The 16,913-nt window shown below is 42.2% G+C and overlaps 1 protein-coding gene and 1 pseudogene across 6 annotated transcripts in view; one reads left to right on the plus strand and one right to left on the minus strand.

Moving 5' to 3' along the window:
* Window positions 1-2,975: 2,975 nt before the first annotated feature.
* On the plus strand, window positions 2,976-3,460 carry LOC110205993 (small ribosomal subunit protein eS19 pseudogene; annotated as a pseudogene).
* Window positions 3,461-6,160: 2,700 nt separating this feature from the next.
* The window catches only part of INPP5B (inositol polyphosphate-5-phosphatase B), a 71,797-nt gene continuing 61,044 nt past the window's right edge, over window positions 6,161-16,913 (minus strand). For 5 of the 6 annotated variants that reach the window (XM_020983617.2, XM_078145462.1, XM_020983616.2 and 2 more), the window contains 7 exons: window positions 15,922-16,084; window positions 14,697-14,932; window positions 13,312-13,425; window positions 11,096-11,180; window positions 9,853-9,980; window positions 7,289-7,400; window positions 6,161-7,043 (listed from right to left, as the gene is read on the minus strand). In XM_020983617.2, coding sequence (XP_020839276.1) covers window positions 6,937-7,043; window positions 7,289-7,400; window positions 9,853-9,980; window positions 11,096-11,180; window positions 13,312-13,425; window positions 14,697-14,932; window positions 15,922-16,084 — 945 coding nt within the window. In that variant the 3' untranslated portion in view covers window positions 6,161-6,936. Of the gene's footprint in view, window positions 7,044-7,288; window positions 7,401-9,852; window positions 10,020-11,095; window positions 11,181-13,311; window positions 13,426-14,696; window positions 14,933-15,921; window positions 16,085-16,913 lie in introns of those variants that run through there. The other variant, XM_020983618.2, reaches the window with a different exon arrangement.

Genomic DNA, 16,913 nt, shown 5'->3' on the forward strand with positions numbered 1-16,913 from the left:
GGTTTTGGACCAGACTTGTGATTTTATTATTAGCAGGGGGACCTGTGGGTGAGGAAATTCCCCCTACCAGTTTGCAAACCTTAAAGAGCTATAGATTTGTGAGCTAATGGGGGGGGTGGCATCATGATAGGTAGTGTGATGGATTTGGGGGTGGGATGAACCTGGGTTCAATCCTACCTCAGCCTTCATTGACTGGGCAAACCTTTTTATTTGTTTCCAACCTCAGTTTTCTTAAGAATGGGGATGATAGAGCCTACCTCCCCGGGTTGTGGGGATTGCATGTGGTAGGTGGAGCATCTGGCAAACCTTAAAGTATTATATAAATGTGAACTGTTAATTTGACAGATTACTAGGCTGGTCAATAAGGCAAATTCTTGAGACATTTTCCGATGCCTCCCTGAAATTTAGGTGTTCAGAGTCTCTTAAGTCATCGTTGTGCACAAGATGGAGAAATGTAGGCTAGAGGATAGCACAGATTCAACCAGCTACACATCCATGTAGACTTAAAAAATATCCATGAATGGATCAAAGCTAATCTGTATGGAGATTTCTGGTGGAGCAGTGCAGTGTTCTATCTTCAACCCCCTATCTGTTCCACATATTTTTTTTAAACCACCAATGTTAGATTCATTAGTAGGAGCTTTGCATTTCCCAGAATTCTCACCAAAACAAGAGCCCATATTTTTAATAGCTGTATTCTGATGTTTTATGGATTTGAGTCATGAACCACTAATCTCCAAAAAAGTCAAATAATGTAACACTCAGAGGGAAGTGAAGAGACCCATAGTGAGTATAAGTAGGCTGTAACACATAAGGTCTTATGAAAAACTAGAATAAAAGATGTAATCAAAGAAACATAAGAAAGAAAAAGATGGGCTGACCACATGCTGCCAAGAATGAAGGATAGTCAACATAACCTCTGTACTCCATTGGCATTCTTGATGTCTCAAGACACCCAGGAAGGTTACCTTTGACTCATTGGAGTATATGGGCAAGAATTGTACAGGATGAGCTGGCAAGGATGAATTGCAGGGGACTTTTACATTGATAAGATTACAGATATTTGAGTGGTAGAGCCTTCCAAGCCCGTGTTGTATTGATCAGCCACAAACACTGCACCTTAACCCCAACATCATGATGTCATTGGTCCTCTTCAAGTATGAAGAATAAACAGCAACAAATGCCAGGTAGTGTGCTAAGCACTGGGGACACAGAGAAAGGTCTCTGGTCTCAAGGAGCTCACACTAATGTGGAAGACAACATGCAAATAGCTATGTACCAACTATACAAATCAGGAGGCATAGATAAGGAGAACATTCCAGGCATGAAGGATAGGCAGTGAAAACACCTGCAGCTAGATGTCTTGTTTAAGGAACAGCAAGGAGGTTTGAATCACTGGATCAAAGATTAAGTTGGGGGAAGGGGTGTAAGGTATAAGAAGAATGGAAAGGGCTAGGTTAGGAAGGGCTTTGAGTAACAGAAGATTTTAGAGTTGATCCTGGAGGTGATAGGAAGCCATTAGAATTTGTTGAGTTAGGGGTTAGGGGTAGAGGTAACCTGCACTTTAGGAAGTTCAATTTGATAAATGAATAGTGGTTAGACTAGAATGAGGAGAAATTTGAGGCAGAGGGAGAATAATGGAAGTCAACTTCAGTAGTCCTCACGTAGTGTGATGAAAGCCTTCACCAGGGTGGTGGCAGTGTCAGAGGAGGGAATACAAGATATGCAAGAAATATTACAAATGTAAAATTGACAGGACTTGGCAGCAGATGAGAGTGATTGTGCCCATTCATGCCCTTTGTCTTTAAACCATAACTAAAAGCACTCTCCTCTATTTCATGTGGTTAATTTTTTCCCCCTAACCTTGTGAAAGCATCACATTATCAAAATATATAAAACTATTCCTTGATTCTTTGGCATAGCCAATCAGGTAAAGAAACTCTGGCCACCAGGACAGCCTTTCAGAAAAACTCCCTAGAGTACTTTGGTTAATCTTTCAACAACGACTTCTTTGGGGAAAACTTCCCTGGAGGTCAAACTTCCTAGGCTCCCACATTGTTTGCAGGGGAAAGCAACCCCCAACACACACACACACATTGCTTTCTGGGGAAGAATTGGGAAAGGTTAGCCCCTACACTGCTGGGGAAGGTAAACTGTTGGGGAAGTAGATGGCCTCAGGAAGTTTCTTTAAGGGAATAGGTTGTAGGGGTGGGGAACATTCAGCCTCAAGGCCACATGTGGCCCTCTAGGTCTTCAAGTGTGGCCCTTTGACTAAATCCAACCTTCACATAGCAAATCCCCTTAATAAAAGGATTTACTCTGTAAAGCTTGGACTCAGTCAAAAGGCACACCCAAGGACCTAGAAGGCCACATGTGGCCTTGAGGCTGAAGGTTCCCTACCCCTGGAATCATTAAGGTGAGCCTCCTCAATATAGAAGTCCCTTTAGGAAAATAAGCTAAGATAAGCCTCCATAAAGTTAAAGATGTTCCCTTGGGGAAATGATGGGATTTGGGAATAGCTTCCTGATGGTAAGCTCCCTGCATAAATTTCATTTGGCATGAGAGGTGGGGAAGAGAGTGCTGTTAAGTTGACACCCCCTTAGGGAAATTCTTATGGGCCTGAAAGCAGGTATAGATTCCCATACAGGAGTGGAGGGGGTGACTCAAAGATAGAACTCTCAAATTATGCTAAAATATATTAAAATCCAAACGAATCCAAAATTGGCCTGAAGAAGGGATTTTCAATTACTGCAAATTTTGGAAAATTGGGTACACTAATTTTTTTGGTCTTACTATTTTTGTTTCTGTTTTTATGTCTTTGTAAAATGCTCAGAAAAATCTTTTGTGTTGTGTTTAAGGTTTGTAGATTCTGTTACCTTGAAAGAGGTCTAAGGGGGAAATGCAGGCAGCCATAAATACTACTGTAAAAAGCTGCAGCCAGCCTTTTCCCTGGCTGGCCTCGGGAAGCCCACATGATGCCCAGAGTCATGGTGAAGGATGTGAACCAGCAGGAGTTCGTCTGGGCCCTGGCTGCCTTCCTGAAAAAGTCAGGGAAGCTGAAAGTCCCCAAATGGGTGGACACAGTCAAGCTGGCCAAACATAAGGAGCTGGTGCCCTATGACAAGAACTGGTTCTACACCTGGGCCACCTCCACAGCCTGGCACCTGTACCTCTGGGGTGGTGCCGGCGTGGGCTCCATGACCAAGGTCTACAGTGGGTGCCAGCACAATGGGGTCATGCCCAGTCACTTCAGCAGAGGCTCCCAGAGTGTGGCCCGGAGGGTCCTGCAAGTCCTGGAAGGCCTCAAGATGGTGGAGAAGGACCAGCATAGGGGCCAGAAGCTGACACCTCAGGGACAGAGAGACCTGGACAGAATTGCCAGACAGGTGGCAGCTGCCAACAAGAAACATTAGGACAAACCACACCAGATTCATTAATAAATTGCTTTGTTCATAAAAAAAAAAAACTGCAGCCAAAGAGTTTAGAATGCTGGGGAAGATTAATGAAGTTTCATAGCTTCATACTTGAAACAGTTCTCCCAACTTTCTGCACTCTGATGCCTAACTCTCTGCTCCTATAAGCAGAGACTCGCTCCCACTTTAGGTTTTCATCAAGAGATTAAGTTTTAAAAAAAAATAAAATTTTGCAAGATACTTTCTGTCATTTTAGCCCTGGTCAGAATGAGGTTACAGAGGTAAAGTCAGATAATCAAAAAAGGGAAAACTTTTTCCTGCTTTGTAGAATTTTGTAGCATTATAAATGAATTAGAGATTGAATTTGAAATTGATATGTAGTATCTTTACTGTAAATTTCCATATTATGATAACAGCTAAAAATCTCAGTAGATTTTGGAGGTTTGAAGATTAAGCACAAGTACCTCTTTCCCCTTTCTGGAGAGAAGGATTTGGAGTTGGGAAAGAAGTGTGAGATGACTAGGAACTAGGAATGGCTTTTGGAAAGATTAAAGTAGAACTTTCAAAGCTTCATATAACAGAATCAATTGTTTAGGTAAACTAGAGACAAGATCACCAAAGAAATTAGAAAGAAACCAAGTATTTTTGGAAGTTCTTAGGAATCCAAAAGGGTAAGAATATTAGAGTTAATCAGGGTCATGTAAAATTTTGTGCTAAATTGCAAAGGAGACATTCTATGGAATAAAGATTAGTTATCCTTACATAATCAGGAATTTGGTTCTGCCCCTGAAGGACTATTTAATCTGGATGCTGTTAAATTATGAAGTGAGCTGTTTAAAAGGGTGTGATTTTAAAAATAGACATTTGAAAACTATCCAATATTTAATGGGGTATATTTTGTTTAAAAATAATAATTTATTGTTGGGAGGGGAAGTTGTACAGACCCTTTAAGATGTCCTTATCTGTGAGGCCCCTCGAGACTTTGTATTCAGGCAGGGTCAGAAGATTTTATCAGCCCTACTGAACATGCTGTAAAATCTAAAGTACTGAAGTTTAAGAACCTAGAACAGAAAAAATAGGATCCCCTCTCCCAATCCTTGTCAAAGGGGAGTAGGGGAGAATCTACAAATTTACTATAATAAAGAGTGAGTTTCCTTTCATTTGAAAGTTTGGCTTTCAGATATTCATTGTATATTTGAACTCCCAGAATGTGGTCAGTATGACATGTAGCTGTTAGGGAACATGAGAAAACTAATAATATCCAAGCCCCAAGTTATGGTTAGTAAAACTTTGCCATTTGAGGTAAACTCTCATGGGATGCAGTCTGATATTGTTTTGAGTTTGATTACAGGAATAGTTGTTTGAAGTGTTATAAAGACAATAGTCCACCATTCAAGGAGAAAATGGCATGTGCTGTAGTCTGAGAACCGCTGCAGGTCTGTCTCTGGGAAAAGTTGAAGGGACAACCTTGGTGTGACCCCAGATAGGATCCTCTTCACTCAAGTCTCCCCATTGTGCTGTTTCCTTTCTGAAGAGGAAATTTACCCACCTGCTTAATTCTGAGATACTTTGAATAATGTGGAGCTTCAAGATGTGATTAGTTGTCAGATGTGACTCGTGCCTAGAATCTTATAGAACTAAAGGGGTTTTTCCCTTAATTATGGTATATGTCAGGTCAGTCTGTGCCCTTGAGGGGATGGGTCTTAACATTGTTATAACTATATCTGTCCTTTTCCTTTCATAGCAAATTTCTATAATCAGGGCAGGTGAGCAGTAAAAATTTTCTAATTACAACACTAACTCTATTAATAGATTGATACTAGAATATCCATGAGTTACTATAATGGGATGTAAGTATGAAAAATCTCACAATTTTAATCTATATTTGTGGTCAAGTTATAAATTTAGGGATGATATCCTCCAGGGGGAGAACAGTTAAAGGAACTGAGTTATATATAGTTGGAAAAATAACTTGAGAAAGGATGTGAACATGATCTTCAAACACCTGAAGGTCTGTCATGGAGAAAGGAACATAACTGGTACAGGTCTCAGGGGCAGACCCAGGACCAATGGATAGAAGTTTCAGAGAAGCAGATTTTAGCACAGTATGAGGAAGAAATTTATAACAATTAGAGCTACCCAACAGTGTAATGGGCCGTCCTGAGAGGTACTAAGTTCCTCATCATTTAAGAATGTTACAAGCAGAGATGGGGTCATATAAGGCAGTGCTGGCTAATGGAAAGAGTGCTAAGCCTGGAGTCAGCAGAGACAGGGACTTTACCCTTACCTGCAAATCTACCTCTGAAAGTTACCCTGGACAAATCACTTTACAACTATAAGCCTCAGCTCAGAATGTAAAGCAGTTTGTAAACTTTAAATTGCTATTCAAATGTTGGCTGCTATTATCGGAGATTCCTGTGTGAGACAGAAGGGTGGACTGGATTATCAACTGTAAGAATCTGATTCTAAAGGAGCCTTCTTGGAGAGGCAGAGACACTGAAGTAACAGAACTAGTCCATCCTGTTGTTCCCATCTAGGATCAAGCAACCCCAAAATAAAGTAGGGCAGAGCACTTAGGCATTTAGACCATGACTATTCCCTCTCCTACCATGAAAGGGGATTAATCACCAAACTGCTGGACAAAATGCCTTTAAAACTAATTTTTAAACCAGAATACTCAAGGATCCATCTAAAGACTCCCAGAATTGACATGTGTAGGAGTAACAACAAAACATAGCCACACTGACCACTGTTAAAAATACATTTATCATCAAAATATATTACACTTATCAGAGAGGTGCAGTATCTACAGTGTGGGAGATGAGCAAGCTGAGAAAAATCCCATTTGCTTCCACCTTGCCACTTCATCTGAATCTTCAAGTTCTCATGCTGTTCGCAAAGGTTCTTTGGCCAGGCCCAGGTTGTCCACCCTCTTTCGGGGATGCCCGAGCTCAAGATGCAAGAAGCACAGGTGCTCAAACCAAGCTCTCGGGGAAAAAAACCCTTGTGGCTTGGCTAGCACCTGCAGACCTGCTGACTCACACATATGCTTGCTCTCCCAGGACTCCGGGTTGTTTAATGAAATGACATCTGATCATGGTGAGCCCAGTCCAAGCTACACAGCTGGCCTTCTGATGAGCTACGTGAACACAAGAAACTAGCTAATAGTATTTACTGGGTTTTTTAAAACCGTTTTTCCTCTTTTTCTTTTTTAAAGGAAATGGTAAAAGCTATGTATGTGTATTAAATAAATGATTGAACACTGAATGTCAGTTCTATTGGCTAGTTGTCCTCAGACTGTGATTACTCAACACTGTTTTTAACTCAAAGCTGTGTGTGCTGACAATGTGGGCTAGAAATTGAAGCTGTGCTCAGAAATCAGTCAGCTGGCATCCTGGCTCCCAAGTGGACTCACAGGCAGGAAGCCCAAAGGGGTCACTGAGTTGAAACAGCTGGGGATGACTGGTTGCCAGCAGTGAGTAGGGAGGACAGTTGTAAGAAGGCCTCAGGGTGTGCTGAATCCTCACACAAGGAACTGTTGGATGAAGTCCTGAGCCTTCTTCTTCTCTGCCACATCTGGCTTTTGGTGACCGGCTGGAGAACGGAGCAGCAAGCTGCCAAATGTGCTAGCTGCATAAAAAAAATACAAAACACAATTGATTCAGCACAAGGAGGCTTTGCCTAATGTTCCATTGTCCCAGGCCCTGGGAAGGGCACAAAGGCAACATTTTTCATTGTTCAGAGTGAAAACTTATTAATAATGCTTCAGGAATAGTATGTTTTGCCCCAGTTGAACACTGAGAAAATCTTAGAACTTGGACCCGTCCCCTGATCACAAATGAGCCTTCAGGATGCACAGATAAATTGACACTCACCTAAAATCTTCTCATCCAAATGGTTCTTCCCTGAATTGTTCAGTAATTCTTTCAGAAATGCCATCAAATAATTGAAGACATTTTTGTGGCAAGTGGGGAGAGTGGAGATAATCTAGAAGAGGGAGGAGAACTTCGTTAACTTATTTTTTTTTTAAGGCAGCAGCACAAAATCCCCATGCTCAACTCTCCCTATTGCCAATATTATCAGTACCTGGGTCAAATTCACAGGCCATATAGTCTAGAATTTCAGTTTCTGAGATGAACATGGCTTTAACCTCAAAGATGATAACCCAAAAGATTGGAGATGAACAGATCAGTCCTAATTAATTAGTGCAAATAATGAATTCCACAGAGTAGCTGTAGTATTCAAGTTCACACGCTGTTTCCATTGGGCTGGAACCAATCACCATGTTTTACAAAATTATAACTGCAAAAAGTGCAACTTTTGAAATACATGTGACCACTTCACTGGATTCACTAATGGCACTAATTAGGAACTAGCTGTCCTCAAACTGGCTGTTCTAGCTAGCCTGAATCTCAATCAGGGAACCTCTCTCTCTAGTCCGGCCCTAAATAAGGCACTGCCTCTACAACACCCCTGACAAGTGAGTCTATACTCTTTTTGAAGACCTTAAAGAAAGGGCCCCCTTCGGGGCAGACCATTCCACCTCTGGCTAGTTTTTCCCCACATGGAACCAAAACCTGGTTTCTCATTCTGCCTGCTGGGATTTTAAGTATGCTAGTTCTTCCCATGCCTGAAGGTGCTTATGTTAATCTTAAACCTTATTGTCTCTAGATTTAACATCCCTAGTTTCTTCTGTGGGTCTGCTTAGGGAATATTCTCAAGTTTCCTCAACCATTCTGGTCACCATTCTCTGTATTCAGCTCTAGCTTGCAAAAGTGCTTCCTAAAATAGGTTTATCTCTTTTAGAATTCATTATTTTCATAAACTGAAAGCTAGAATGACCCCCAAAGGTCATTAATCCAACCCCTACATTTTCAAAGGAAGATACTGAGACCCAAGAGTGACTTCCCCAAAGTCTCACAGGTGACTTCCCAATGTACCATTTCTTGAGATGTCAACTTCCAAAGGCTTGCCCTGATGTGTGAATAATTTATTCTTACTTGACATAAATTTGAGTGTTTAAAACATCTAGAAGTGCTTCCAGAGATCTAATCTAGTAGGAGTGCTTCTATAGCCCTTTTCCCTCAGACCATGAATCCTCTTTGGGATCTTACAGACTTTATTCCATTCTACCTCCTTCATAGCCTTTGGTTCTGCAGACCAAAGTGTTTACTCTCAGTTTGTTTTCTTATACAAGAAGTCTTCATGTCCCATCAATTTAGCTGCTCTTCTCTGGACTTACTTACTCTAGGTAGCCCCATGTATTTCTGGAAAGGAGCTAAGCAGATTTGCCCACAGTATCATAGGTCAGATCCACCATGGTTTCCTATGAGAAAAAGAGAATGTTTTTCTCCTTTATTTCTAATCCCTCTCCTGATAAGGGCTCCAATATTATTGGCCTTTTAAATGCCTTCTCCTGTATGGAGGAGAAGGGAAAGGTGGGAGTCCATGATTAGGCAGGCAAATGTCCCTGTTAAAAAAAAATCACTACACATTCTTACTAAATTCATCAGTTACCAGTACCCTCCTTAAACACACAAATGTCTTCCACATAGTAAAAGCTCAATAAAATTGTTGAATGGAGGAATAATTTGTATTGGGTATTCTAGGGAAACAGCTGATAGGCTACAGTGGGATTCAAAGGGATCAGCTTTTATACAACCTTATGTTCTTGAGGGCACTGGAGAGGCAAAGGAGAAAGTAACAGAGAGAAGTTTGCCATATTCATGTACATGAGGAATCTGGATTACCACTTGTCAAGAACGTTGCCATAGAAGGGATACTTATGCCAGTAAGAGTTGGATTACCTGACCTCAGTGGGCATGTTCAGTCTGAATGCCTGTAATTCCATGAGGTGAGAGTATCTCTCTTTTTTTTAATTTTTATTGCTAGCTTTTTTTTTTACAACACCTACATTTCCTACCATACCCTTCTTGACACTTCTACCCAAAATGATTGCTTATAACAAAAAAAAAATTCTGCAAAACTAACCAATGTCATCCCGGAAGTCTGAAATTATGTACACTAATCCATACCCACAGTCTTCAACCTCTACAACAAAGTAGGGAGAGGAGGTATCTCCTCAAATTTTCTTTTTCAGAGCTGAGCTTGGGACCTATTTCGCCTACTGACTTTAGTTTGCCAAAGCCTTGGTAGCTCCAGCCACCTTTCCTGACAATAACTTGGCTTCAATTGTACCTGTAAAATGAAGGGGTTGGGCCATCCAAGCTCTAAGATTCCTTCTAGCTCTGCATCTATGTAGATCCAAGCCTAAAGTTACCATCTTGTGACCATCTCCTTGTGTTTTAAATGGCCAATGCCTGATCTAAAATTGATCCACCCCTGTCCTCTGAGCCCAATCATTCCTTAAGCATGACGTAAGCATGTTGTTATTCCCAGTACATTTGACCAGGCCTATGGACACAGGGTTGATTCCTACCTGTTTACTCAACGGGTAGTTGCTTGAACACTCCAGACAGGTGTCATACAAGCTGTAACAGACGACAGGCTCAGGTAAACTCTCCAGGAAAAGCAGCAGGGCCTCTGCCACAGAGTGATTGCTTCCCGCTAGTGTTGCGTGGTTAAGGGACAGGCAAACCCTACTGTCTGTGGTGAGAAAAAGGACAAGCTGGTGCCAATGTCACCTTTGAAACATCTCTCCTCCGACTCTGTTTTGTATTTTTTTTTCTTTTGGCTAGGCAATGGGGTTAAGTGACTTGCCCAGGGTCACACAGCTAGTATGTGTTGTGTGTCTGAGGCTGGATTTGAACTCAGGTCCTCCTGAATCCAGGGCCAGTGCTCTATCCACTGCACCATCTAGCTGTCCCTCTCCTCCGACTCTGCCACCACTCTGGTGCAGGCCCCCATCACCTCACACCTGGAGTATTGCACTAGCCTGCTGGTGGGTCTGTTTGTCTAGACTCTCTCCACTCTGATCCATCCTCCATTCAATTAATAAAGTGACTTTACTAAAGCTCATGTCACTCCCCTACTCAATAAACTCATCTGGCTCCCTATTGCCTGCAGGATCAAATACAGAATGTTGTTTGGCATTCAAAGCCCTCCTACCTTTCCAGTCTTCTTACACCCTACTGTTTAACATAGACTCTTCAATCCAGTGACACTGCCTCCTGGCTGTTCCACGAACAAGACAATCCATGTCCTGATTCTGAGCACTTCCTCCAGATGTCCCCCATGCCTGGAATGCTCTCCCTCCTCCATTCTGACTACCGACCTCCCTGGCTTCCTTCAAGTGCTGACTAAAATCCCACCTCCAACAGGAAGCCTTCCCCAACCCTCTTAATTCTAGTGCCTTTTCCTTCAATTACTTCCTATTTATCCTGTACATAGCTTGCTTTGTATATAGTTGTTTGCATGTTGTCTGCCCCATTAGATTGCAAGCTCCTTCAGGGCAGGGATTTTTTTGCCTCTTTTTGTACCCCCAGCACTTTGCACAGTGCCTGGCACATAATAGGCACTTAGTAAATGTTTATTGATGGATTAATTTTCCCTGCTCCTGGTATGGGATGGTAGTCAGAAGGACTCCTCCCTGGATCCTGGTTCTCAATTATCTGCCAGAGTGGAAGCTGAGATGTGTAAAGAGCCTCCCTCATGATGAGGGCTCTCAATTCCTAGAGAAACGTCTCTTCTGAGCAGCAATCGACTTCATGTGAGAAGGATACAGAGGGTGTCGAGCATCCCAGTGTCCAAACAGTCACGAATCAACTCAAACTCTGACCGTAGGCCTGGCTGCTGAAACAGATCTTCCTTCAAGAGGAAAGAAAATCACAGTAAGCAGTCTGTTTCAGATTGTTTTTTAATGCTTATCTTTCTGAAACTAGAAATAATCATAGGCACAGGGCAAAGAGCTGAACTTTGGTGAGTCCTCCAGGCCAGAGTGGTGAGGAGCCCGGCCTTGTCTAATGAAACCAATTTAACTCAGCAGCATTTCCAGGTCCTTCCTCACTAGGGGCACCTTTATAATGACAAGGCATTTATTACTAAATCCTGCCCATTATCACAGAATAAGGACATAACAGTAGTACAAAAAAAAGGGAGGGGGGGAGCTCTAAATGCCTCGGCTTCCTGCAGCTGCTGTTAGCAGGATTTTTTTTAATATTAAAAAAAATTCTATTAACATATAGAAAAAAACAACTTAGCCAAATGCAAGCAACAAGACTAAAACAATAAGCGTATTGCCACCTGATCTAATATACTTTTATTTCATTTTAGAAAAGTTTACATTTATTGTTTTATAAAAACTTCTATATGTTTGTTAGCGATAAAATATGGTTATGCACTACCCTAAAGAGGTCATTGAAAGGAGTCCTTCCACAAATGAGAGGAAGGGGAGTATGGCAAGAGCTTGTCTTACTCTTTGCCAGGTAACAGAATGGTAAGATCATTTCTACAAATCTACCTGTGATAATAACAAATGATGATAGCTAGCATTTATATAGGACCTCCAAGGTTTGCAAAGTGCTTCACAAGTATCTCATTTGATCCTCACAACAGCCCTGTGAGTAAGGTGCTATTGTAATCCCTATTTTGCAGATGAGGAAACTGAGGCAGGCAGCGGCTAAGTGACTTTCCCAGGGTCATATAGCTAGGAAGTATCTGAGGCTGGACCTAAACTCAGGTCTTTCTGACTCCAGACCTGGTGCTCTATCCATTTCATCTCCTAGATGCCAGGCCTAAGGTCTCCTGACTCGGGGTTCTTCTTCATACCAGCTCCTCCTAGGTTTCTGAATCAGTCCCTTCCATGTCCAGAAAGTATGTACATAAGATCACAGAACATGGAGCCCTAGAATGTTAGAGCTGGAAGGAAGGGCCCTTGGAGAACTTTCAGTTTAACAGACAGGAATACTGAAGCCCACAGACTAAGTGACTGGCCCAAGGTCACACAGTGAGTTGGTGACACAGCCAGAACTAAAGCCCAGTGCCCCACTGACCAGTCTACTACAACATGGTTATACACCTTTCCAAGGACGGCACCAAAACTAGAGAAATGAACTTTCTTGAAAGGTCCAACACCAGGAGGATGAGCAAGCAGCTGCCTCATCCAACAAAAAACATTCGACACAAGCCAGCCCTTTGGAGATGGCTTGGAGTTTATAGAGCACATCTACTCTGCCTCCTTAAGGGGAAGGGAGTTGTTGATTGCAACAAAATGGCCCCTTGGGGCCTGGGCCACACAGCCCTTCCTCAGGGAGGGAGGGCTGCTCTCCCCGGCCACCTTCAAATCAAGGCTGTGAGCTGTGAGGGCTGGAAGCACCTTTTGCTCGCTCTTTCTTTCTTTCTTTCTTTCCTTCTTTCTTTCTTCTTTCTTTCTTCTTTCTTTCTTCTTTCTTTCCTTCTTTCTTTCCTTCTTTCCTTCTTCTTCTTTCCTTCTTCCTCCTTCTTTCTTCCTTCTTTCCTTCTTTCTTTCCTTCTTTCTTCCTTCCTTTCCTTTCTTCTTCCTTCCTTCTTCTCTTCCTCCTTCCTTCCTTTCCTTCCTCCTTCCTTCCTTCCTTCCTTCCTTCTTCCTTCCTTCCTTCCTTCCTTCCTTCCCTCCTTCCTTCCTTCTTTTCTTTCCTCTACTTAATAGTATTTTTTTTCCAATTACATATACAGTTTCAACATTCACTTTTACAAGATTTTGAGTTCCAAATTTTTTTCTCCCTCCCTCCCTCCCCCTCCCTTCCCCTCCCCAAGATGGCATGCAATCTGATATAGGCTACACATGTACAATATGAAACATATTCCCACATTAGTCATGTTTTGAAAGAAGAATCAAAACAAAAGGGAAAAACCATGAGAAAGAAAAAACAAAAGAGAGAAAACAGTATGCTTCAAGCTGATACTCTTTCTAAAGGTGGCTTGGGGGTGTGTGGAACCCAGCACCTTGGGCATCATCTACCTGCTGGGAAGCATTTCGATACAAGTGATCAACCATCATCCAAAGCTCTTTGGGGATTTCTAGAGGTTTCTCTTCCCGGGTCCCATCATCTTCTGTCTGCAGCGGCATTAAGGTCTGAAAGGGAAAGATAATTATGAAAAGATTCAGCTAACTAGGACAACTTCCCTCTTCTGCTTGGGGGGCTCCAAGAAAGAGATCTGCTGGATGAGAGAACCTATGAGAGAGAGAGGAGGTACTTCCATACAACCCACCAAGCTTCCCATTCCCAAGGGCAGAAAGTGTAAATTAGATCAGGTGCATTATTCGAGGTACAGAGAGCAATACCAATGACTTAGCTGAAATACCGGTTCAACTCTATCATGATCCACCCAAGATAATTAAAGAAGAGGGATGCTGTAGTCTAGCTCCTCATCCACAAAATGGAGGGGTTGGAACATGTGATCTGCAGTTTCCTCCCAGTTTTATGATTCTACAAATCAGTCTCAAGTTAGAGATCTGGAGACCTGGGTTCTAGTTCTAACTTTACCACTTGCAACCTCTCCTAACCTTTGTTTTTTCATCTGTATAATGGGGAAACAAATCCTTGACTCTACTTGCCTTATAGGAATAAGGATGGGAATAAGATCCCTTGTTGAAAATGCTTGGACAAAATCCACACACAAATCATCCCATAGTTTGCTTCAAGCTATTTGAATCTTCTTAGAAATAGTCTTGGCCTTTTAGGTCTTAAATCTCCTTCACTATTTTTTCAAAAGACACTATTTCATTAGTGTGTTTACTAACTACTTCCACTGAAGCAGATTACAAGCCTCCTCACTTTAGTTACCAAATTTCTAGGGAAGACACTTACAATCTATCATTGGGTACATCATTAAAGCCTTTCCAACACAGACGCACCTGCCACTGTTTGCATTCAACTGGAATGGCCTTTGAAAAACCCAGGGTCACCTACCTGCCATGATGAGACATCAGAAGAAAACATCAGTGAGGGCCAGTGGATTGAATAAAAGACAGAATAACAATAAGACTATGAGAAATAAAATGCTGCCATAGATTTAACAAGTCCACTAGGAAGGCAGGGACAAGAAAATTTGGTTCCTATGTCACAAAGAGAAAATTTTGATTCAAAATAAAAACTCAATGGTTAGAGCTGTCTAACAATGGAATGACATGCCTGAGATGGTAGTAAAGACCTCCATCACTGGAGGTCTTCAGGAAGAAGCTGGGTGACCACTGGGGAGGAGTGGGTGGCCCTACTTTTAACATGTACTCAGTGCCCAATCTGAGGTCCCTTCCAACTTTGGGGATCTAGTGATTTTGCCACTCCTCAGTTCCGATTACTTCATTTGTGAGCAGGGTCCCTTCAGTCTCAAGTGTTCACTCACCAGTTCTCGAATGGTTTCGTATGTCAAGTCCTGGATGGGCTCCCGCATGTAACACAGAGTGTGGAGGGGAGAACCAAAACAGCTGGGCAGGTAGTTCCCAGACACAGATAAAAAGTAATCCTTCCCCCTGTCCAGGTGCAAAACCAGAATATCTTCAATTTGGTCCTCCCCTGAATTGAGCTTTGTAGCAGTGGTCTTATTAACAAACAGCTCCAATTCAATCTCAACGGCAGAATCTAGAAAGAGAGGGTGATATAAGGCAATGGAGGACCAAAAGACAGAGTGTGAGAAAATCAACCTAGAGAAAGTAGTAACTGAGCTACACTGTGTCCACAGCACACGGCTAAGCACTAAGGAGAATGACTCTTGCTCAGGAAGTTCTTACAATGTAGTTGAAAAGGCAACAGTATTGTGACACATCAAATAATTCAACACTTTAGGTAACAAGTACTCATTGAGATTGTATAGATATAATGTAAATGTGTGCATCAGACTCTTCTCCGAGTAAGATGGGAGTCAATACCAAGCTAGTAGTGAGTCTAGTCACCTCTTAATAATCAGAGTGTGAATTACCCATGGAAAATGTTCAATCCCTGGGCAGCATTCCTCTGCCACACAGCACTATAAATATGGTATAAAAATAACATCTAGGGAAGAAAAATAATATTGTGTACCCTATAGCCAGATATAAAGATTTCTAGATGATTCACCTCATTTGACAGCTCTATACTACTGTAGATATCTAAGATTTGATTATAGCAAAACCACTGAAGACATTTCTCAGCAGTGGCAGTCTCACCAACTATCCTCTGCTTGCCTCCCTCCTGTGGCTGCTGTAGCACATGTATATGGCACTCCCATGGAATGTACCAAGCACAGTATGGCAGCCACAACAGTGAGCCACCATGTCTGGGGGCAGAAGGCCTAGGAAGGAGCCCCAGCTCTGTCACTTACCAGCTGTGTGACCTTGGACCTGTCACTGATATCTCTCAGCAAGTTTCCTCATCTGTAAAATGGAGATACTTGCCCTGCCTGATTTGAGGTTGCTCTGATGATCAAATCAGGTAATGCCCAGGAAAAGCTTCCTAAACCAAAGCACTATATAAATGTGAGCTTCTATAGGACTATGATGACATGTCTTTAAAACTACCTTCCTCTCTCTACTACCCTTGGAAACAGAACTGTTTTTCTTCATTTGCACAGCCAGGTAAGGAAGAAGACTTACCAGGTAGAAGGAATCCCTTGCTGGGGTTGGCATTCAGCCACTGCTTGCAGTAGGAATTTTCGCCAGGTTTGTTGATGAATTCAAACTGGCAGGGCACTTGCCCATTATAAATCATGAAAGACTCTACCTGCAGCTGCATGTACTTCACATCCTGGAATAAGAACTAGAAGAAGACCAGGGATCAGTGAGCACCAGCACCTTCTGCTCCGCTACCCTGCCACTTTACCCCCAAAGCCATAATTCTTAAATTCTTGGAAAAAAACAAGGGACCATCTTCGGTGAGCCAATATCTTGGCTCTATTAATCATTTACTAGTAGCAACAGCCCTTGGATTTCTGAGTTTAGCCCAGAGTGGAAGAATAGCCATGTGAAAGTTTAACCTTTCTGTACCCAGCTAACATCAGACTCCATGCCTACAGAAAGCTTATTCTAAAAAGGAGCAAAGACCTCGTGTTAAACTGGCCTTCGCCATATAAAGTGACTGCAAGAGAGAGAGACAAGACGGCAAAGGGAGAGTTGGCCCAGCTCACCCAACACACCTCCTCCATGACAGCTTCGAAAGAAGCTATTCTGAATTCTGGTGGGGAAGGCCAGAGTATCACATAAGTTTCTTCTGCTGCTCTTTGACCAATTTAGATGATTCATTTTGGGGATTATGTATAGCAAATTGTTTATCTCAACGACACTTTCCCCCACCTGCTCCCACAGTGTCACACTATTTTCTTTTGCTTCCCTTCTCAATACCATCAGTTTCATGATTAAAAAAAAACCATAAACAAAAAAGTCACTGCATTTTCCTACTGGCCAAAGCCAAGCATTATTAGATAGGCAAATCTGCTACAAAATGAACTACCACATACTGCATTCCCGGCAACTGAGAATGAATTGGAATTATGCAGGCCAGTGCCTATGCAAGATGAAGTGCTGACCACAGTCTAAAATCTGTGAACTTGCACTTAGCTTTGCCAAGCCATCAGCAATAGCCCTACTTC

The sequence above is a fragment of the Phascolarctos cinereus genome, unplaced genomic scaffold (genome assembly GCF_003287225.1).
Source record: "Phascolarctos cinereus isolate Bilbo 61053 unplaced genomic scaffold, phaCin_HiC Scaffold_726;HRSCAF=1367, whole genome shotgun sequence".
Taxonomy (NCBI): domain Eukaryota; kingdom Metazoa; phylum Chordata; class Mammalia; order Diprotodontia; family Phascolarctidae; genus Phascolarctos; species Phascolarctos cinereus.